The 24,461-nt window shown below is 37.8% G+C and overlaps 1 protein-coding gene across 1 annotated transcript in view; it reads right to left on the bottom strand.

Annotated features, from left to right (window-relative positions):
* LOC119879213 (rho GTPase-activating protein 20-like) overlaps window positions 1-22,150 on the bottom strand; it is a gene marked incomplete at its 3' end in the record, with an annotated part of 36,481 nt that extends 14,331 nt beyond the window's left edge. Inside the window, exons 1-8 of the mRNA XM_038589607.1 lie at window positions 22,086-22,150; window positions 20,981-21,148; window positions 12,959-13,108; window positions 10,253-10,294; window positions 9,533-9,617; window positions 5,884-5,961; window positions 3,603-3,663; window positions 683-871 (exon numbers count right to left, since the gene is read on the bottom strand). Coding sequence (XP_038445535.1) covers window positions 683-871; window positions 3,603-3,663; window positions 5,884-5,961; window positions 9,533-9,617; window positions 10,253-10,294; window positions 12,959-13,108; window positions 20,981-21,148; window positions 22,086-22,150 — 838 coding nt within the window. The remainder of the gene's footprint in view (window positions 1-682; window positions 872-3,602; window positions 3,664-5,883; window positions 5,962-9,532; window positions 9,618-10,252; window positions 10,295-12,958; window positions 13,109-20,980; window positions 21,149-22,085) is intronic.
* Window positions 22,151-24,461: the final 2,311 nt, after the last annotated feature.

Raw genomic sequence — 24,461 nt, 5'->3', positions numbered from 1 at the left:
CAAAGAAAAGGTGACCAGCAGTGAGAAGCTGAGTTCAAAGTTTCTAGTGCTCAGCTGTGAATGTTTCCCTTTGAAGATACCTTAACATTGCTTAAATAACTGATTTCTTTAAGAGTCAGCAGATGAGCCAAGTTGTCGAAGGATAAACAAATGAGGAACATTTCACCAAATAACCTTGAACACTCGGCCACTTGGCTTTTCTGGGATGTAGTGAGTGCATCACCACCTCCACTCATGTGGGTGCCAGCCCTGCACCAGAAGCATCCTGGTCCTGCCACTGAGGAAGCTTAGCATTTTAAAGCTTCAGTTTGCTCAACTTTAACATAAATGATGCTGCCTACAACTCGTTAAACTAAATATATGATATACTACTCAGCACAAGGCATGGCTCAGGGCAGCCTTGAAAGTGCTCTGGGGATATAGAGAAAGACAGGAGTTAATGGTCTTCCCAAAAGATTTAAAACAAGAAAACAACCTTCATAGAAATGAGTTGGGTCTTGATGTCAGACTTTTGAATTTTTCTAAGCTTGATTTTTGGTAGTGTTTGCATTCTTTCCTATACTGTTCCTCCTCATTGATGACAATAAGCTCACCCAGAAAGAATAAACTGTGTGTCTGAATTGTGTTTAAGCATGGAGACATGAGCCAAGGGAAGGCACTTGAAGAAAGGCAAGTGGCTCACCTCTCCCTTGCTTGTTCTGGGCTGGGTGCCTGGGCTTCAGTATGAAATGGATTTGCATGTCTGTGATCTTCTGCTCCAGAAGGAGGGACTCCTGAGTAGGGGAAGGAGAGACGGAGTCCTCTGCTTCCTTTGGCAGCAGTTTAGTAGATGGAAGATGGCTCATTTTAATTCCATAGGGATGTTCATGTCCTGTATGGAAAGAAACCTGAATATTTAGGCTGATGGTGATGGCTGTCATCAAACCTACCTTACCACGAGTGTAAGCATCACCCTATTTGTATATGTTGGTATTTTTCTGGGACTTCTAGATAAAGAAGGCTGTGCCTCCTGAGTGAGCATCATATGCACCCTTGTGGGAACACCTTACAGAAAGCGTGTGCCCAAGGGAAAGATTTTAAGAAGAGAAAACAATTTAAAGCATGTTACATGAAATACATATATTCATGAGTGCATTAAACAATGCTGACTTTTTCTGTGTTTCTGAGAATGTTTAAGTTTTTCTAGTTTGTGCCTTGACACTAACTAGATCTATACATCTTAGGCAAATTACTTGACACCGTCGAGCCTTACATTCATTCTTTGAAATGCTTGTCCACACACAAACTTATCAGAGTGAATATATTAATAAGCATTGGTGGTTAATATTTTTTATTTTTTATTTATTTTTTATTTTTATTTTTTGGTTAATAAATTTTTAAATATTTGGAGTATATATATAAAGAATTGCTATCTTCACTATTCTCTCCAACAGAATGTCAGTCGAACAGATTTTTTTTTCATTTCCTTTTGTCAATTCTCCAGCCAGAGCTACTCGAGAGTAGTGGGATGTGTTGCCCTTATGCTTTATGGTTCCCTCCCACTGCTGCCCTCCCTCTATGGGTGTCCTGCCAGGCAATGATCAGAAGGAAGGGTGTGCAGAGTGGGAAACCCAGAAGCAAACTGTAAAACGATGGTTAGAGAATAGAAAACCACACCCACAGCCATCCAGAATTGCCTGCCAAGTGATTTGTTTTGCTCTTTTATGCTTTAAATTGTTTTTCCTCTCTAGAGAATTCTCAAAGACCCTATGCAATGATATGGATTTCATTTTTTAAGAATAGAATGAAAATTCTCATTCTGTCATTTCAGATTTATTATTGAATGTACCTAAAGGAGCTTTTGCTGTTCTTTTCATCCGTCATAAATGCAATGTTCACAAGAATCACAGGGACTTCCCTCCATTAAGGAAAAAGAAGCTTCTATGACAGCAATACAACCAAACCAAGATAACCAGGAGCTAATCCACAATTGAGAGTATGTTTAAAAAATGCATTTTGAATGCTGTAATGGATCATCATGAACAACAGGCTCTTCAGATTCCTTAGAGCTGCGTTCGTGTGTGAAGCTATTCAAAGTCTAAAAAGTTATCATCTACATCATTTTTATCTAAATTAATGCACTTTATTAAAACATATATAAGTATTTAGCTTTTTTCCTTTTTACTGCTAACCATTTTTTTTAGATTTTATTTATTTATTCATGAGAAACAGAGAGAGAGAAAGAGGCAGAGACACAGGCAGAGGGAGAAGCAGGCTCCATGCAGGGAGCCCAATGTGGGAGTCGATCCCAGCTCTCCAGGATCACACCCTGGGCTCAAGGCAGTGCTGAACCGCTGAGCCACCAGGGCTGCCCCTGTCCAACTTTTACAAAGATATCAACATTAATTCAAAACAGGAAGTGGTACTGGGGGATTTTGATCTCAGTGATGAGCTTTGTGACTCTATAGTCTAAGACTGGGAATATATATTTTGCAGAAAGAAATTGGTTGTTTTTTTTAAAAAAGGAAATTGGTTGTTTAGATTTCCAGATTATTTGAAAAAGAGTTATAGCTTCACAGGTTTATTAAAAGGATAAAGAATTTCTTTTTTTTTTAATTCATGACAGACACACAGAGAGGGAGAGAGAGAGGCAGAGACACAGGCAGAGGGAGAAGCAGGCTCAATGCAGGGAGCCCGATGTGGGACTCGATCCCGGGTCTCCAGGATCCGGCCTTGGGCTGAAGGTGGTGCTAAACCACTGAGCCACCCGGGCTGCCCAAGGATAAAGAATTTCATGTAAGAAGGAATGCTTTAAGATTTCTAGAAGAGATTATTGTCACCATTACCATCTATTACTATACTTCAAGGTCTGCTACCGACCCTGTCTTCTTTTTCTTTTTTTAAAATCCTTCCATTACTGGAAACACTAAACAATTTTGCTAATCCAAAGATTTTTTTTCAGAGAACTTGTGCTAATAACTATTTTAGAAGAGGTGCAATCTGTTTATCAATAACCTTAAGATCAGTGATGGAAAAAACCTGAGAAACAGCAAAGTGCAGGCGATTTCATCAGTGAAGACTAGAGGAGTTTAAATGTGATTATCTCATTTTCTTTATGATGCAGAGAAAAGTGGGCACAGGGCAGGGGTGTTAAATACATATCTGTAACCAGATTCAGGGACATAACTGGATTTTAGAGGATTCTCACAAAATAGAGGCTTCTTAGTAGTTAGGAACTAGAATTCAAGATTGAAATATGAAAAATAAATGTATGGGAAAAAAATTCCCATCCATTTTGCTTTCATACCTAAGTGAGTAAATAAGTAAGTAAATAGTAAATAATCACACTTTTTCAAGACAGCTCTGTTTGTCAGGTAACAAGAAGTAGAAACAAAAATTTACATTTCTCTCCCTCACTAAATCATAGCTGCTGAATGAAGAGATGTTATCAATGCCTGGGAAACAGTACCTGGTAATTATTTAATAAACATGTGAGGGAATATAACATGTGATTTTCACTTTTAAGGATTTTGAAGCTTAAGAAAGAACAACCATTACTTTGAAACTTTGAGTTACAATTTTGAACCTAATCAATCCCATCTTAGATTTTCCCTGACACTTACCAGTTAGTGGAAGTTTTTCCTTGCCAGAACTCACCCACAGCTGGAAGTCTTTCTCAGAGCCCTTGGAAACAAAAAGAACTAGGTGTCAAAACAAATCTTTCACAGTACTTGAAGAACACATTTCCTTAGCATATCTGTGTTTCCAAAAAGAAGAATTGGGGCCAGGATAAATGGCATTTGGTCCATGGAGGTAGCTATAGTACTTGTTAACTAGTTCCCCTCACAACTTCCAATAGACTGTCCCAGATTCTTGTAATTTTTGATAAAGACCGGGAAACCATAGTACAGCCAGCCCCTCACTTTGTGGGTGATCCATGGCATAAGAAATGAGATTTGTGTCCCTTTACTACGGAGTAAAAGTCTCATCTCAGAGTCCTCTCTTCTGCTGTCTCTAGACTCCTTGGATAGTGTTGGCTTTTGTCTCCAAATGTCTCTGCCCAGAGATGCATGTTGTCCAGAGAGCCATATACTCTGCTATGACTAATCCTGAGCAAAGTAACTTGAGAGGCATCAATAGCTCAGCAGCCCTTAACAAAAGGAGACAAATGCCCAAGAGACCTTGAGGAGATCGTGGAGGGAAGTCATCCACTGGCTTTGGGGCAGGCAAACCCCACTTTAGGGAGAGAAAGGATGAGGACTCTAGACAACATGTCAGATGCAGAAAACGATTACTCCCAGCAGAATTATTGCCCAGTAATACTGGAAATCCCAATTGTTTGAAACAAACAATTCTAAATTATAAAGATTGCTGAACTATTTTAAAGAGTCTTCCAGGAGACTAAAACAAAAAATGTTTGAAATAGAATTATTGGTAATAGTTACCATGTGCCCTTGACTCTTGACTAAAAATCATGGCCTTCACCTTATGAAGGAATGTCACAGGTATGGATGGGCACAGACACAGATACACACACACACACACACACACACACACACACACAGCTAAATCTGCTCAAGATTGTGTTGCAAATAAGAAGTAAGAGCTAATAAGGTAGGGTAGGGTTTGGAAATGCCATGCTGGAATCCTTTAAATCAGGTATACATAAAGCCAAATAACCCCAGTTCTTCATTAAAATAGAAATTCTTTGCCTAGTGACATTGATCACTTTAAGCAAAGAAAATCACAAACGTGAAATAAAATGAGTTAAATCATTAATCAATCTCCCCACCTTCATCCCTCAAACCACTCACTCTCTTTTCCAGGATTTAATTCTTACTTAGGGTTTATATATCATACAGGTTAGAAATGTATGTAGAGATGTGCTTTAGTCAGTACATATAAATTCAATTTTATTTTGGATGTATTATTAAATGTTGTTTGTACAGAAATCATTGATCTCTTCTGCCAAATTCCAGTTGCTCTGAAGTTTTAAAGGGCTTTATTATACCATTGGGTCAGATAGAATTTACAAACAATCTTATGATTATGTCACGTCACATTTACAGAGGATTTTGGATAAGAAGCTGTGCTTTCCAAGTGCTCCCTTTGGTTCTCTCCATCTATCACTGTCCCTCTTTTTTCCCTTATAAAACCTCATCCTCAAATATATTTCTCTTTCATAAAAAGATATCAGCAACTCACACGAGCACCATCAAAAGGTAAAGAACAGACAGTTAAAACCCAAACAAGATGAAAGTGCTATGTACAAATGCCCCAGATCCATGGTCTTATTCAGAACTTGTCTTTGTCTTTACCAGTTCCTAAAGAGTATGAGCTGCTTCATCCTCAGGATCTGCATCAAACAGAGGTAGCTTGTAGCCATGTAGTCTTTATGTCAAAAGGTACAACAGAACATGTAATTTAGGATTCATTAAACAGATTGAGTTCTTCCTTGTGTGATAACTAGGGTCAATAGGGATGGGGACGTATCAGAATTGAAAACACAGAAAAGAGTCCAATAGAGGAGGAAATATTTAGAAATTTAGAAACAAAAAAAAAGAAATTTAGAAACATTGTTATTGTCTGTATTTAAAATATATACAATAAACTGCATGTTGTTATTAGCACTCTAAAATTATAGCCCAATTTTAGGCTATGACTTTGAATTTTCAGAAAATTTAAAATGGGAATATAAGATAGCACTCATGTATAAGCTAATACTATAGCTTTGCTGCCTTCAATTTCTAAAGTTGGAAGGACAAAATATGACTGTTATCTACAATAATCAGCTGTCTTATGATGGGAGGTGCACAACACACACATACACATACACACACACAGACACAAATCTCAAAAGTCAAAGTTGGTTCGTAAACTAAAAATAGTTTATAGGCAACTTACGGTTATTCCCAGCATTGTTAGTAACATGTTGATAGTGTCATTTGCCGTGTCGGAATTTGTCACTGTTATAGTTACGGACTGTAAAAAATAAATAAGAAAAATTGCTACAAATTTTTTTTAGATTTAAAGCATGTGACCAAATAATTGTCAAATTATTATCCATACTCCAAAGGTAAAGCTTGTTTTCAGGTAATGACAAAGTAAAGCACGTGTAGAACACGAACCCTTAATTATATTTTCATTTTTTTTATGTAACATGAAGCTAGTAGGAAACATGTCAGTAAAACATATATTTCCCTCCAAGAATTTGTGGCATACAAAATACAGCAGCTGAAGCAAGGAAGAGAAAAACTGAGAATTCCAAGAGGGCACTTGGGTGACCCTCAGCTCCATAAGGCTATTTCCAAAATGGTGGGAGGGGGATAGTATTAAAGGAAGGCACTAGATACTTTCCTCTCTTACTGAGTTGTGTTTGTATAGTATGGCTTAGTTCCTTTGTAATTACATAGTCGGTTTCAGTAAAATCAGATAAGAACTGGCTATGAAAGACACTTTTTTTAAAAACTACTATTTAGTCTGTATTTTCTTTGTCAGGCATCATGATTAACTAAGACTTCCATTGTTGCAATCTGTTAAGACAAATAAAACCAATGAATCTAGGAAATGAGACTGGAAATGTTAGAAGTTTATGTTCTATTCACAACTCTGCCAGTGAGTAGATACTTATAATAGCTCTCTATCAGACCATACATTGAGAAACTGCTCCATACAACTAGGAAAAGTTTACAGAAAATTTTCTGAAAGGGGTTAATAGGAATCTGAGATGGATCTATAAAACTATCTCAATTACAAAAGTCATTTTAAAATAAGAGAATATGTAACCAGAACATTTACTATGCATACAGTTTTTGTAACATTTTTAGGCAATGGGGCCTGTGTCCTTCAGGAAACAGTGCATAAAGAAGAAACAGCACAAGTGGACACTCACAGGCCTTGAAAATATTAAAAGCAAAGTTAAAAGATGCTCTTTCATAATTCATTCCTTGTCCTTTCATTGTATTTTTCTTCCTATGAATTGAATGCAATTACTTGATATCACAGATGGTCCAAAAGTAATTCAATAGTCATTCAAATAGTCATTGAAATAGTAATTCAAGGGATGTATGTATATTTTCCTGCATGTTGTAGGATCTCCCAACAAACAAATTCCATTAGAAGGAACTCTCTCTAAACAAATAACTTCAGAAAAACAAACTATTTTTTGAAATAATTCAAAAGAAAAAGAAAAGTTAGTTTTTGTTCATGAGTCAAACTGTTACTTAATATATGAAGAACCAGGAAAATGAGATCAATTTTCAAGAGCTGAAGCCACACCTGAGATGATCTAGATGCTTAGACTATTAGCCAAAAACAGCTATTACAATAATGCTCAATGATACAAATGAAAATGTGCTCACAATAAACAAAAATAGAGGCATCTTAGTATAGAAATAAGAAGTATTTATGACTTTTCCTTTTTTGAGAGGAAAAATATTTAAAAATAGAAATTTTTATCTGAAAAAATATTTTTTAAAAATTTATTGACTAGGCTACATTGCATAATGGAGATGATGAAAAGAAGTCAGTGATTTGAAAATAGATACTAGAAATTATCCAGTGTGAAGAAGAAAAGGGGGGAAAAGATTGAAAAAATTAACAGAGCCTGAGAGATCTCTGAACAATGTGAAAGTGTCTGATATGCAAAGAATGGAACTGTCACAAGGAGAGAAAGAGAAATAATGAGGAAGGAAATATTTGATGTAATAATGATTAAAATTTCCCAAATTTGGTGAAGGCATCAATTTATAAATTCAAGAAATTCAGAATATGTCAAATAGGACAGATTCAAAGAAAACCATGCTTAGGTACTTCCTAGCCACACTGTTAAAAACCAAAAATAAAGAGAAAACTTGAAAGCAGCTAGAGAAAAAATGACAAATCACCTACTGAGGATTAATGTTTAATCACAGACTACTCATCAGAAAGCATCAAGAGCAAAAGACTGGGACATCTAAAGGACTAAAAGGAAAAAATCTGCAAACAAAATTCTACATCCCCAAAAATATCCTTCAAGAGTCAGTGTCAAAAAATAAAGCCATATTCAGATAAAAGAAATTAAGTAAATCTGTTTGCACCAGTTTTGCACAAGGAATGCTAAGAATCATCTTTCTACGATGAAGTGAAACAGTGCAGTGGGAAACCTGGATCTTTAATAATGGGTGAAGAACATCAGAAATGTTTATTTCACCCAAACTATACCTCAATAAAGTTGATTTTTAAAAAATTCAAGGTAATTTTCCAAGGAAAGTTCTGAATGTAAACCACTGCCACAATTGATATCAAAGGCAGAGACGAGAATGTGCTCTGCTGCTAGAGAATTCTCTCTCCTTCATGCAGTGCATCTAGCCTGCACTTAGCAACAGATCAAAATATTTGCATGGCTTTTGCTTTATCCAGGAATATCTTTTTTTTCCACCTTCAAATAATGTTTTGTGTGATCTAGAGCTACTTCAAACTATAACAACAACCACAAAAAAATGTCATTTAAAGATACCCAAAGTATCTTGTTCATCACTGTAAATGTCTTGGCTACTGTACTACAATTTCAGAAATCAAATTTTACACACAAAACTGGGCCAATTGGTTTGATTTTTTTCTCCCCACGGTATAAAGAAATTGAAATAGAAATATGCTGATCCCTTAAAAGTGTCATCCCTCTTAGTTCAATTCAATCCTGATATTCCTTGGAACAAAAGACTTTTTAAAACTCCTCTGCATTTGACATAACTACTCAATGAAACACCTGATCCTTAAGTGGATCCTGTACTAGAAAGGAGACATTATTGAGGTCAACTGACAAAATGAGAATGGGAATGGCAGAGTAAAGTATTATGCCAAGGTTAAATTCACTAAAGGTGATAACTGTAGAATATCTTTATTCTTAAGAAATGCTTAGGTTTAAGGAAAAAGGGCCATAGTATATGTATGACCCTCAAACGTAAGTATACACATACATGTAATAGACAGAGAGAAAGAAAATAAGTGATAAAGCAAATGGAATAAAGTGTTACCAATAGGTGAATCTAGAGAAAGAGTATACGGGGTCTTTTTGTATTACTTTTATACTTACAACTTTTCTCTGAGTTTATAGTTATACCAAATAAAATATCTGGAGGGGAAAAAGGACTGTGGAGACAATCCAGACCATTCTGTATGTAAGTGGTGGCCACTGGGGAAAAAATGGTTGATTCTAAATCACTGTATTACAAGCCACTATAAGCAATTAGAAGGATCCAGAGAAATGTTATAGACACTTAACATCCGATACTCTTTCCTTGCTTAAGCACTGTAGTATGTATTCCTCTTGCTTCATATTACCTAGGACGCAGTTTTTAGGTCTATAAAGCAGTACATGGAGAGGGGGAAAATACATTTTTCCTCATGGTACTTTTCTAAATATTCTCTCTCTCTTCCTACCTTTTGCTCTCTCTTTCTTCTCTCCCCAACTCACTGCTTCCTCCCTCTCTGTGTCTCCACCTCTATCTCCATCTTTTTCATTCAGTCAGAATTAGGAACTCAGAATTTAATTGTTGGTCTTAAAAATACTCACACAGGCACAGTTCTTGATGTTCTCAGTGAAGATTTTGAGGAGAATGCTTTTTGGCTGCTCCTTCTCTTTGGCTAGCATGATGTACCTAATCGAATTTGATAGTAACCCAAAATAGAGTAGGATAAATTACCTTACTTTCCAATCAATTTATGTTGATCATGTTTTCAACGTACTTTGTTATTTTTAAATGCATATAAATAAGCTCAGCAAAACCAAATTTTGGGTCAGAAGGAAACATGCAAAAATATTTCAGGAAAATAAGCTGTGACTCGGAAAACAATGGATCACTCTCGTCATGTGAGATTTGACCAGCAGATCCAGTCACCAAAGCTTTCCTGCCTAGCTAGACCAGAGGGCATACTAGCACCTTCAAATGTAGGAATTAGAAGTTGCTTTCAGCATTACTCGGTAGGGTAAACTGCACTTATGGAAATTTAATATATGTTTTGAGAATAATGTTAGCTATAATCATGAGGTTGGAGAGCGGGGGAAGATGAGAGTGATAACCAGAATTTCATAAAAAATAAGCAATATATGCATGTAAAGGAGAGCAGGTTATTTGTAGTAATGGCCAGGGTACAATTGAATAAGAAATCATTGGAGGATAGTGTAACAATTTCTACTAAGGGAAGGGAACATAGTTTGGGGGCACTGCTTTGAAGAGATCTACATTTTTTCCATCATGGGTTAAAGACTTATAATAATACATTGACAAAATACCTTTGAAGGTAAGAACGCCATTTTTCCTTTTGTTCTGAAGAACTGCAATTTAAAAAATGAGAAGAAAAAAATTGAGGAACGTACAATACTCCTACTAACATATTAAGATCACCATTCCAGATTAAAAATATCAGGAGCCCGTTGTTAAGGGATGTGGATGTGTAAATTGTACTCCCCTTAGAGTTGGGCTTTTGGTGGACTCTATTAAAGCAATGGGAAGTAGATCCTAAAGAGGAAGAAAAGTTGATTTCAAATCTGAAAACTTAATTGTGACTATGTGATGCAAGCTATGTGATCACGGGCATGTTGTTAACCACTTTGATATTTAGTTTCCAGAACTGGAAAAAGGTTAATTATAGCTCAGAGTGTTCCTGCAGCTGCAAGGGCTATTCGGATATAAAGAATATTACCATTCAAATTAAATCACATTTAAGAAATTTAGCAATTTGATGGAACTGTCTTGGCTCAGAAACAAGAATATCTTTTTCAGAAAAAAACACCTGTAATATTTTTATTTCTTTATACATATGGCAGATTGTAATATGTTAAATTAGTTCCTAAAAACCGTATTCTTCATCACTGTGATCTTCTGAGAAAGATCAATCCCCTGATGCAAAATTACTAAAGATCAGTATGTTCTCTGCTAAAATTTTCACAGCATTTAATATCCAAAGTTGCAAATGTCTTAAGGCTCATTCACATGTGGGCTTATCACTTACCAGCATTTTTTTTTTATTGTGGTAAATTACACATAAAAGAAAATTGACCATTAGTGACCTTTAGTATATTCATCGTTCTGTGCAACCATCGTGACTGAACATGTTTATCACCCCAAAGCAAACATGTGTCTATTAAGCAGTCACTCTCCCTTCCCTCCTGTCCCTAGCTCCTGTTCCACATTTTGTATATTTGTTGATATACACTTGGTTTCTTTTTCTTTATTCTTTCTTTCTTTCTTTCTTTCTTTCTTTCTTTCTTTCTTTCTTTCTTTCTTTCTTTCTTTCCTTCTATCTTTCTTTCTTTTACTATTGTCAACAATACTGCTACAAACGTTTGTGTATTTTTTTTTAATTTTTATTTATTTATGATAGTCACACAGAGAGAGAGAGAGGCAGAGACATAGGCAGAGGGAGAAGCAGGCTCCATGCACCGGGAGCCCGACGTGGGATTCGATCCCAGGTCTCCAGGATCGCGCCCTGGGCCAAAGGCAGGCGCCAAACCGCTGCGCCACCCAGGGATCCCCCAAACGTTTGTGTATTAATTTTTGCATGGACATATATTTTCCTTTCTCTTGGATATGTGTCTGGAGGTCATATGTAATTGTGTTTCACTTATTGAGGAGCCATCAAACTGTCTACAGTGGCTGTCACATTCTATAATTCTACCAGCAACACTACTCCCCACCCTCTCCATCACCATTTCAGGACCTGTCGCATCAAGAAAGTAGAATGCCCATTTAGTGTCCCAACCTGCCTAGGTGCATAGACACAGCTTCTAGTTACTCATGCCAATCCGCAGAACAGTAATAATAATCAATAACAAAAGCATTAGGTGCCAGATGTTGTTATATGTGCCTTCTATCTATTTATACAGCCTTTTTAACTAATAGTTAAATGGCTTCCACATTTTCCTCCTATTAGGGGGAAATTTTTTTTTTGGACACTCCCCTACCAAACACTTTATATATTCCCTTTTTTTTAAAATTCCCATTTGAAACTCTTTCCTTCCACTTGCAACCTGGAGAAGATATTAAGCAATGGGAACTGATGATCTTTATGCAAAAGAAGACCTGCAGAGAGGATATAAATACATGTTTCTTCCTAATAAGATTTGAAAATTTTTCATTAATTCAACAGCTGCATTATAGGATTAATAAATTAACAACTTGTAAAGATTTTTGTTGTCTTACATTTATGATGACCTGTGAGATTTTGGTGGAGTGGGGTGAGGAGAAGAAAGCAGTGTGTTAAGTACAACCGCATAAAACAGGAATGAGGCTTGGGGTGTGGATGTTTCAAACAGAGATGCAAGTGTGGCATGATCCCTGTAAACTCAGAGGTGTCTGCTCAGGATATCCAGGGTCGAGATCCACATTCCCCATCCTCTTGTCAGCCTAAAAATGTGTCTTACACAACTAAACTCTACTCAATGGAATCATATTTTGTTTTAGATCGTCACCAACTAAGATAATCTGTACACAGCAATTCAGGCAACCTAGTATCCAACGGCATGATCAATTTATTTGTATAATTACATACTGATGTTAAGGGAATTAACTTGGGAGTGTAAAAGCAATTTTTCAAATTTAATTGGACCCTTTAATAGTACTTGCTCAAGAAATCTATTCCGGTGATTTAAAAATGCAGATACTCCCTGGGAATCAGAGGGCAGGATCTTGGAGAGGAGACCTTGAACCTCACTCTGTTGATTCTCCTTCCACAGAACTAGAACTCCTAACTCCTCAAGTGGCTATTAGAGCCCATTTGAAAAACCATTGATCAAAACTGAAGGAAATTACTCCAGTAGTTCCCACTATACATTATCTACTTGTTTCCATGTGGATATAAGCACCTTCTTAGGCCAAGTACAAGGCAAAACAAGTGTCATGGGAGGTCAAAAAGTGAGTCACCAGCTTGGTAGACAATAGATTTCAATGTTATCCTTTTCAAGCCATGTAGATACAGGACACCAAGGCATCGGTCTTACCTGAAGGTGGCCACAAAGTTTACCGTGGGCCAGCCCAACACAAAGGACCTCCCAGAACTGATGTTGGCATCTCCCACTGTATCCATGCAGTTGGCAATCCACATGGTGTTCAGTGGTATTTTCTTTTTTATCTTAAAGTTTTTCTTATACCTAGAAAGATCCCAAACATGACCTCTGTTAGTTCATTTCAAAATGTTATGGGAACAGCTGTGTTCATTAGAGACCAGTTCTCACTGCTCCGGGGCAAATCAGGTCTCCCACATCTCTATTACCCTCTGTGCACACACAGCAAATGGTTAGATGGGCCTTTGCAATGTGTGTGTTGAGCAAACTCTGGCTTGGAAAACTGAAAACACTCTAATGGCAGCAAATAGCCATATTTTTGAATGGTGAGTGTTGAGTAACCACTGTATATTTTAGAGCTTTGTAGGAAAACCATTAATTCATTTGCTATTGCTGGATTTGTTACCTATTACACATAATTTTATGGCTATTATTGCAGTTAATTATTCATTTATGACTTGCATACTTCAAAAAGTGTTTGAGGGGCTGAACAAAGGTACATGATACATGACTTATAAAAATAGTTATACAATTTTTTTCTTAAGAGAGACAAACCAAGGGCACCTGGGTGGCTCAGTCAGTTAAGCATCCAACTCTTGGTTTTGGCTTGGGCCACAATCTCAGGCTCTTGAGATCATGCACCTGTGTAGGGCTCACCACTCAATGAGGAGTCGGCTTCCTCTCTCCCTCTGCCACTCCCCCCACTCATGCTTGCTCTCTCTCTAAAATAAATAATTAAATAAATAAATAAATAAATAAATAAACAAACAAACAAACAAACAAACAAATAAATCTTTTAAAGAGTGTGAGGGAGAGAGATGAAATCAAAACAAAAAAAAACAAGCTTGGATCAGAAAGATTTAAAAGTTACTTTCAACCTTAATTTAAAAAATATTTTCTAGCCCTTAAAGCATAGGTTATTTTCAATTTGCTTTCTTAAAATTTTGTCCATACCATTTTCCCATAGATTCTGGCTAAAACAAAAAAATTGTTAGCCTACAGACTGAGCCCAACTGAAAAATCATCCATCCATCCATCCATCCATCCATCTGTCCATCAATCAATCCAAGATCAGTGGTTCGGAGGTCTTATATGTAAGTCATGGATACTTCCCATTTCTCTGAGGGGTAAGAAGGGGTGAAATGGGTTTTTGATAATTTCTGCCTAATCTTCTTTGACCTCAAAGATAAAAACCACCATTGATTTATTTTGGTTGATTAATTAATTGATTAATTTGGTTAATTCACAACTTTGACTCGCAGGTGGGCTTGAGATTTAAACAGTTACAAGTCCTATAAGGAATGCCTGGGGAACTTGGATCCTCCACTCTGGAACTCCTTAGTATTCAGAAACACATGTGGAAAACACTGAACTAAACTGAGATGAAAGACACCTCATGTGCAAAAATCCCTATGACTCCACTGATTCATGGAAAAATTAGAGCTAAAACTCTTCAGTGGGATTTATGAAATAAAAATAATCTTTTAGGAAGCCCACTTGAAGGATAATGTAGATTCAAAGCTTAGGACACAATGAATATAAATATGATGGATACCAATATCTTTCCATATTTTTTTATTTCAACATTTTTTTATTTCAACATTACAGCCAAGTGCCTGTATCTATGTGCTTGAAGATTTTTATGGAACATAGTCAATTAACAGATAAAATCATTTTTCTAGATAGTAATTCAAAAGGCATTGTCATGTCAAAAATATATGCCCAAGGGGAATGATAGACAGGTATCTGCTTGTTTTTACAGATTTTTTTCTTTCTAATATAGGTATCTGTGTATATACAGACACCTAAGATCCTGTGTGGAAACTTCCAAATACATTGACCTGGAAAAAGCCATCCAATAACCTTAGTTCAATAAAGCACCAGGATTAGTTGAACCAAGGAACGATCCTAGAGCCCAGAGTGTGGTTTCTACTCTCCTATAACGTTTTGAACACTTATCATATGCCAAGCTCTGTTCTAAATATTTTATAAATATAAATATAAAAATTTAATCCTCAAGCAACTACACTAGATGGTCTCTATTAGCTCCATTTTACAAATAAGGAAACTCACAGAAAGTTTAAATAAATTGTCAAATGCAGGAGACAGGGTTTGAACCCAGACAGCCTAACTCATAAGCCCATGTTTGTAACCACTTGACCGTGAAGTAACCTTTTCATCTTTCCTACCCTCAGCCTCATTTCTGTCCCCAGAGCCATCAGCCCAGCTTTCTCATGGGATTTATATTGGGAGTGAGAGGATAAATCTCAAGGCATTATATTAATAAAGCCAGTTGCTAGCTTGGAAATATTTAAAACGTGTTACAACAAAGCTTTGTACTTCAATAGATTCTTCTAAGGTCTTACTGTGTTTCTTTACTCTCAATCACTGACCCAACTGGATTATCTCAGCAGAAATTAGAAAGCGATAATCTACTGTAAACTGACTTAAGAAGAAGAGGAGGAGAACTGCAGTTTTTATTTCTAAAAATAGTCATTTATTATAGTTGTATTAACATGATGTCCTTCTTGCTTTCCACTACCTTAATCTTTATGCCAAAAGGTAAGCCCCAGTGAACTGGGGAGTTTTGCAGAATTCTAGGGAGATATCCTCTGTTCTAAGATAGAGGCATTCTCTTACAAATGTTGGGAGCAGGGGTCATAGTCTATTCTGTAACTATTCGTCATTTCACGACAGTGAGTTAATAGTCATCTTCATCTTTTGACCAAATTAAATTCATTTTTTATTTCATTTCTACATTCCTTAATAACTTATTAAACTCAACACCAAAGAAACAAACAATCCAATCATGAAATGGGCAAAAGACATGAACAGAAATCTCACAGAGGAAGACATAGACATGGCCAACATGCATATGAGAAAATGCTCTGCATCACTTGCCATCAGGGAAATACAAATCACCAATGATACACCACCTCACACCAGTGAGAATGGGGAAAATTAACAAGGCAGGAAACAACAAATGTTGGAGAGGATGCGGAGAAAAGGGAACCCTCATACACTGTTGGTGGGAATGTGAACTGGTGCAGCCACTCTGGAAAACTGTGTGGAGGTTCCTCAAACAGTTAAAAATATACCTGCCCTACGACCCAGCAATTGCACTGTTGGGGATTTACCCCAAAGATACAAATGCAATGAAACACCGGGACACCTGCACCCCGATGTTTATAGCAGCAATGGCCACTATAGCCAAACTGTGGAAGGAGCCTCGGCGTCCAACGAAAGGTGAATGGATAAAGAAGATGTGGTTTATGTATACAATGGAATATTACTCAGCTATTAGAAATGACAAATACCCACCATTTGCTTCAATGTGGATGGAACTGGAGGGTATTATGCTGAGTGAAGTCAGTCAGTCGGAGAAGGACAAACATTATATGTTCTCATTCATTTGGGGAATATAAATAATAGTGAAAGGGAATATAAGGGAAGGGAGAAGAAATGTGTGGGAAATATGAGAAAGGGAGACAGAACGTAAAGACTACTAACTCTGGGAAATGAACTAGGGGTGGTAGAAGGGGAGGAGGGCGGGGGGTGGGAGTGAATGGGTGACGGGCACTGGGGGTTATTCTGTATGTTAGTAAATTGAACACCAATAAAAAATAAATTAAAAAAATAACTAATGATGAGGAATGTGATGTCTAAAGAGGGTGTGAGCTAAGTTCAGTCCCTTTTTCTAAATTCTTCACGGGTTTCTACTAGTACAAATATCTTAATATTTTATCAAATAGATACTCTTCTTTCTTTTTTAAAGATTTCTTTTATTTATTCACGAGAGGCACAGAGAGAGAGAAGGCAAAGACATAGGCAGAGGAAGAAGCAGGCTCCCTCTGGGGAGCCTGGTGAGGGACTTGATCCCAGGACCCCGGGATCATGACCTAAGCCAAACGCAGACACTCAACCACTGAGTCACCCAAGGGCCCCAAGTAGATACTGTTCTTAAAAATAAAGTAATTTTTATTTTAATTTTTAAAGTACTTTAAAGTACTTTAATTTTTAAAGTAATTTTTATTTGAAAAATAACTTATTTAGTATTCTAATGAATACCAAAAATGATAAGGAAGATTCCATTTGACTTCAATTCTTGTGAACACAAGTTTCTAGTGTATGAAAGAAGTGAGAAAAATCCCCAATTTTCACTATTAGTAACATCTTGTACAACAAGAGAAATAGAATTTCTTTGTGAAGAAACAAACATTTAATTCCCCTCATTATTACACACAAGCCAAAATTCACTAATTCTGACTGAAAAATAGGTAGAAATTAATCAACTATTCAATTTCTGTTAAATTCTGTAGTGTCAACCTAAAGATGAGAGAGTCTCCAGCTGAAGCCTGAGGGTGAGCTGAGGTAAAATGGAACCTGGGTCAGCCTACCCCCTTTTTTATGGCTAATTGGAAAAATTAGGCACTAAACTCAGATTATTCATTTGAATAGATTGATTGAGGGTATTGATTCCTCCATGTAAGACCAAGGCATGACAGGGATGAAATATGTTTTTTTATTTCAGGGGCTATTTCTTCTTAGTTTTTTCCTTCTAGAAAAAAAGGTAAATTTTTTCATATTAACAGTGATCAAAAATATACCAAAATATTTACTATGGGAATGATCTCATAGTAGTTTTCTAAAGATTGTGGCAAGCATTAAGTGCTGCTTGCTACTGCTATGGATGAAATTGTGTCTCCCTCCCACTGCTTTCCCACCTTCTTACCATAAAGCCCTCTCTGCCAGTATCATCATGTTTGGAGCTAGAGCTTTTGAAGGTAATTAAGTTTAAATGGGATCATCAAGGTCAGGTCCTAATCCAGTAAGATGGATGGTCTTGTAAGAAGTGGGAGAGATCTGTATGTGTGTACATACATGCATTGAGGACATGCCTTGGGGTACACAGTGAGAAGGCAGCCGCGTGCAAGCAGAAAAAGAGCTCTTACCAGAACCTGACCATGATGATATCCCGAACTCGGAATTCTAAAAATCTGTGTTCTCTCTATATCAAAGACCTTGGGTTAAATATGAAATTAACATGCCTGTGATCACTTACATTTTCTAATATTACCAATGTATAATATAAAGTATATAAGATAATCTTTTGGGAACTGAGTCTCTTTCAAAGAACATTAACAAATAAATTGATAAAGATTTTGTCACATAAAAACCCTTGAGTAGACATAAGGACATATCTCAAAAGCAATATGTGAAAGATGAAAAATGTTCAACTTGTTTTGTCGTAATGAACCATTCGAAATAAAAATTCAGCCCTTCAATAGATGCAACTCTCTAGTGGAAAAACAACACTATCTTTATATAAAAATCTTTTTAGTAGAACATCATAGGCTCTGTAAAACCGGCTGAGAGGTAAGCAGCACCCAGGACAATAAATAGTTCTAGTAAGAAAAGGAAAGTCTTCTCCTGTCCCTAATGCTATAATAATTACAAAGATAAAAGAAAAGAAGAAGAACATATTCCCCTTGTAAATTGAATATGAGTGGTCTGCAAGGTCCTAAGAACCAGGAAATGAGTTTGCTATTTGTTAGCATGTCTCTTGGGCTAAGGATGGAAGGGTACAACATGGTATGGAAGGAAGAACATGGCCTTCTGATGAAGGCAGGCCTGGGTTGGAATCTCTTGCATGATTTCCCTATGTATGACTGGACCATTTCTGAGACTTCCTCTGTTCCCATTTTCATCTCTGCAGCCTGTGGATGATAAAAAATATGGGCCTTGGAGGGCTGTGAGAAATATTTTCTTTATTCATGAGAGATACACAGAGAAAGGCAGAGACATAGGCAGAGGGTGAAGCAGGCTCCCTGTGGGGAACCCGATGTGGGACTCGATCCCAGGACCCAGGGATCACGACCTGAGCCAAAGGCAGATGCTCAATCACTGAGAAACCCAGGTGGGTGAGGCATCTGTGATGTTCCTAGTGTGGTTCCCAGCATGCATCCCACATATTTTGGTCTCCCATACTCACCTTGGTTAAATAAAGAGAATGGTAACTAGTCTGCATTTTTAAAATAATGACTTGGCCTTCTATCAGGAGGAAGAGAGTCTTTCATATGGACCTCATGCCAAGGCCTGGACATTCCTTTTCTCTTTGTCCTCCTTATGACATCACCACCTTCAAGGTTACATCTATGGGCAATTTCCCTAGTCTCAAATATATTTTACTACTATCTTTGACTCTGATTTTTTTGATAGCTATACTTGCTTCATTTTTCAATTCACTAAGCATTCTGATCTATTTCTTACCAAGCAGATTGGAGTTAGTTGTTCACTCAATGTAAAGGAAGGGTTGATTTCAATAATGAAAGAATCTAGGTGTTCATGGAATGTTGTATGAAATTCAGGAAAAAAGAGAGAATAGAAATGGTAGCATCACATAGTGAATAAAAGCCTGTGCTTTGAAATAAATAGACCTGATTTCAAATGTAGACTCTGTCCATTACTAATATGGTAACCTGGGCAGATCCATTAGACCTCTGAGCATCAAGGTTCTCCAATATAAAAATACTCCCATCTCACAGGGTCATTGTAAGGTTGGACAAAATTAGGTACATAAAGTTTTTAGCATAATATCTGACATGTAGTAAGCCCCTGATAAATTGTTATTAATGTAACTCAGATGAGTATATCATTTTGCCAAATTATTACTAGCATGTCGTACCTATGACATGGCATAACTGAGATCTAGGGTGAAAGCAGTAAAAAAAAAGAGGGAGTTAGTTTTTTCTCATGACCAAAAAACTTCTTGATATTTTGTTTGTGGGAGTGTTCTTGGTCTTCCACGTTTTGTGAATAATGCAAACAGAGATGGAGTAAGTAAACAGGTGACCTTCCATGACCTGCTCCCACACGTTTATTGAGCAATCATCATGTTCTAGACTGGATATTCAATGCATTTGTGTTCAGGGTTGAGAGGAAAATGCACACAGTCAATTCTTTCTCCTACATTCCATCTATCTGCTCCATCTTTTTTTAAAAGATTTATTTATTTATTCATGAGAAACACAGAGAGGAGAGAGAGAAAAACAGAGACACAGGCAGAGGGAGAAGTAGGCTCCCTGCAGAGAGCCTGATGTGGGACTCAATCCTGGGTCTCCAGGATCATGCCCTGAGCTAAAGGCGAAGCTAAACCCCTGAGCCACCCGGGCTACCCTGCTCCATCTTTCCTTTTTACTAAACTGCTAAGATAGAGCCCTGATACCATCCATCAGGACTATTGCCTCCCCTAACTACTCTCTCTGATTCCACTCTTGCTTACCCATCCATCTATTATCTAGCAACAGTCAGAAAAATTTGCTGGAAATATAAATCAGATTTGGTCAGTCCCCTAATTACAAATCCTTTGGCAAAATATTTCCACTTTTTTACCATGGCCTGTGAAGACCCTGTGTGACTAGACCCCTGAGCATAGTATCATATCTGATAGCATGGCCTATGCTCTGGGCTCTAGTCAAATCAGGCTTCCCTGAGCCCCTCTCTCTGAGGGTCAGGTTGTACCCACGTAGACCTGCAAGTCCCTCAGCCTCGATGGCTCAGGCACATTGTCTGGGAATGTGGCTGCTTCTCCTCTCATAGATTTGGTTTTAATGCTCCACCTCAGAGAGGCCCTCCTAGACTATTCCTCTCTAACACGTTCCCACCCTCTCCGCACAGCCCCCTATCCACCTTCTATCAGCAGCACTAATCATTATCATTCCCCCTCTTATTTTATCATTTGTAAGTCCCAGGCAGGAGAGACATTGGTCTGTCACATTGTCAATTGTATTTGCTGCAGGGACATGACACAAAACAAGACCTCCAGAAGTACTCATGGAATGAAGGACTCAAGCATTGGCAAACACAAAAGGGAAAAAATGTTATGTTTTCGTATAGTAAGGGTTAATGGGAATGCAATTTTTTTGAGATTCACAAGAGCACGAAACATGGTACACCTACTTGGTATTAGACATCAGTAATAAATCGCTGTACAAGAAAAGCTGCCACTTCTGCCTCCTCCAGCCTTTCTTGAGCTCAACGGGGCCATGGATGAGCAAGGTACGAGTGGCACCCTCAGATGATGTAGTGCTTTCGCTGTGGGTGTCCACCTCCACAGACGAGGTCTTCCTGCAAGACATCAAACACAGAGCAGTTAGTTACTGGTCAAATACACAATATAGTTTAATGCCAAGTTTCAAGGTTCACACAACACTAAAATGTAGTCTCAACCCCCAAAGCAGAGCTCCAGAGCTCAGAATCAGGGATCCCTGAGTTACAGAAAGCTATAGAAAGAGGTGAGGTCACTTGGGAAACTGATGCAGAGGGAGGACAGTTTCAAGGACAAAGCCCTTGGGCATGCGAACACTTAGAGGTGTGGTGGAGAAAGCTGCAGAGCTAATTGTGAGCCATTAGGTAGGCGAGAGCCAAGAAGCCAAAGGTAGAGCAGATTACAAGAAGGAGAATGAACAACAACAACAAACAGGACAACTGTGGCCTAATATAAAATAAAACAACGTGTGAAGAATTAATTACAAATTGCTTTTATGTTAAGATAAAATGAAGATAACTGAAGATCCTGGAAGTTGACCCCCATCTTATCTAATTCAATATTCAAATTGGGGTAAAAATTCTCAAAGATCAACAAAAATATTGGAAACCTCAGAAAGTTTCTGAACACAAGAGTTTAGCTATTACTTGGCTGAGCTCTGACAGGACTTCCTGGTCAAAATAGGTAATAAAACAACTCAATTGAGCAGAGTGTAAAAATTCTTTCATAACTAGGACAGGTATTTTTCATAGACCCACTGAAAACTGTCTCACAGAGAGAGAGAGTTGGCTCTCTCATGGAGCCAAGAAAGTTGTCTCCGCCTCCCCCAAGGATGTATAAAGCCTGCTCCCTTCTGCTCAGCAGCACTGAATCTTATGAACAGGAGCAGCTTCTCAGGAAGCTGGTGCTGGAGTTACTAATTAGTTTCTATGTATTAGAGGAAACAAAAGAAAAGAAACAGTTCCTGTTATTGCCGGTCTGTTTGGATGGTCAGATAATAGTGGATCAGAAGACTACCTCATGCGCTGAAGCCTTGAATTGTCCACCTGTAAGCTCAGCGTGCTTTCTGATTGAGGGAACATCCTTTTCTCTTCAATTCGCGGGACGGGAAATCGAGTGAGTCTACAGCACTTGGCAGAGTACTGTCAAATGCTTGAAGCCTGAAGATTCCGCAGCGGTCCGCGGTCACTTGCCATTATGATGTCACATATTCAAAGCTCATGTTGTAACTGCCAAACTGACATATGGTTTCCTTATCTTGGCCTCCAAGTTTTGACTTTTTAAAAGTAATCATTTTATTTTGAGATAACTGTAGATTCATTTGCAGCTGTAATAAATAACACAGAGAGATGACATCAGTTTTTTTACAGATGGAGTATTCCAGAGACACTTGCATCACCACAAGGGTCCTTCCTATTCCACGATTACAACCACACAAATTTCTTTCCCCCTCCACCACCTCTTTAATCCCTGGCAATCACAAATCTGTTCACCATGTGTATAATGTTGCCATTTCAAGAATGTTATTACAGATGGGATCACATAGTTTATGAAATTTGGGGATTTCCTTTTTTCCCATTTGATGTAACTGGAGATTCATCTAGATGGCTGCAAGGATTCACAGTTCATTTCCTGGTGTCCCTTAGTAGTACATCATGATATGGATGTATCACAGTTTGCTTAACTACCTGTTGAAGGAGTTCGAAGTGTCTGCAGGTTTTGGCTGTCACTAATAAAGCTACTATAAACATCTGTGTACAGGTTTTTGTGTCAGCGTGAAGTCTTCACTTCTCTGGGCTAAATGCCCAGGATGGGAAGAGCCAGGTCATATGCTAGGTATGTTTTTTTGTTTTGTTTTTGTTTTTTTTTTTTATAGTTTTATTTTTTATTTCTTAGGAACTGTCCAACTGTTTTCCAGAATGGCTGTGCCATTTCACATTCTCCCCAGTACTGTGTGAGTCATTCAGTTTCCCCTCATCCACACGAACATTTGGTGTTGTCATTTTTTATTTTAGCTATTCTGATAGCTGTGTAGTGTGATATCTCACAGTGGATTTCACTTGCATTTCCCTAATGGTTAGTGATACTAACCATTGATTTGCCACCTGGACATCTCCTTCAGTGTCAAAGCACCTACAGGAGCCTGTTAAAAACATGTTACATGAAGACAGTGTTCCCTTTCCACTAGGAAACTGATGGTTTTACAGATTAGGAGGCTCCTGCGCATACAGGTTGGACTCTGAATCCAAGCAGCCGTGACATAATATGAAGGATTCAAATCCAACTGACTCAGGAGGTCACACAGCCTCTTGTGAGGGCCCCCCACCCCCACCATGGACAGTGTCTTTCTTTGACAACTGTGGAGGACAGAAATTTGATCCTACAGACAAAGTTTGTGGTTTCCCTTACAGGCTCCTGTAACAGGCATGTGAAAACCTATCTTTTATGCCCCACTAGACTCTATGGACCTCAAGGAAAGAGTCTATGTCTGATTTATTATTAAATTCACACAAACATTGGCACATCAGAGGAATAAAAAAATTCTGTATTGAACAAGTGAATGAAATAGTTTTCTGGCAGGGATGGACAGGGAAAAAGGCATGACATAAAATAGTCTTTCTCTTATTTACTTTATTCATTCAACAGATAGTGTTTGGACCTGTACTAGGAGAAAGGCACTTGATAGGTCTGGGCAACAGGGAGCCAGGCCCAACTCCTAAAAACAGGATTTAAGTGAGGAGGGGGAAGACAGATATTAAACAGAGAATGTCATCAATAACTGCCTAACACAACCTCTGGAAAGTACTGCAGAGGAAAATTAAAGATTGAGGTGAGAAATTTAGGGAGGGACTTGACACCTGATTTCAATTATGGAGAGGAAGGCTTCTTTGACGAGCTCATTTGAAATGACCTTTAAAGAATAACTTGGGATTACTTAGAAGAGAGAAAGAGGAAGGGGGAAGGGAGGGAAGATACATTTGTCAGTTGAAGGGACAGAATGTGACTAACTGATGTTTCAGAAACATGGAAGACTTTGCTGGATTGGAGACACAGGCAGAAGGTTCAGGAGAGTGAAATCGGCCTGTAAATTAGGTAGAGGTGAGAGCACAAGTCCTGGTAGTCCTTTTAGACTTTATTAAGGCTTCTCATCTTAAAACCAAACTAACACAGAAGTGGCATGTAGATAGTGGCCTCCAGGCTTCTCACCCATTTATTTATTTTTAAAAAATATTTTATTTTTATTTGAGAGAGAGAGAGAGAAAGAGACAGAGAGAGAGAGAGAAAGAGACAGTGCATATGCACAAGAGTGGGGGGGGCGGAGAGAGAGAGAGAGAGGAAGAAGCACAAATGGTGCTGAGTGTGGATTCTGAGCTGTGGCTCTCATGTCTCATG

This window comes from Canis lupus, unplaced genomic scaffold (genome assembly GCF_011100685.1).
Source record: "Canis lupus familiaris isolate Mischka breed German Shepherd unplaced genomic scaffold, alternate assembly UU_Cfam_GSD_1.0 chrUn_S440H601, whole genome shotgun sequence".
Taxonomy (NCBI): domain Eukaryota; kingdom Metazoa; phylum Chordata; class Mammalia; order Carnivora; family Canidae; genus Canis; species Canis lupus.
This window is presented reverse-complemented; position numbering and strand designations above follow the sequence as displayed.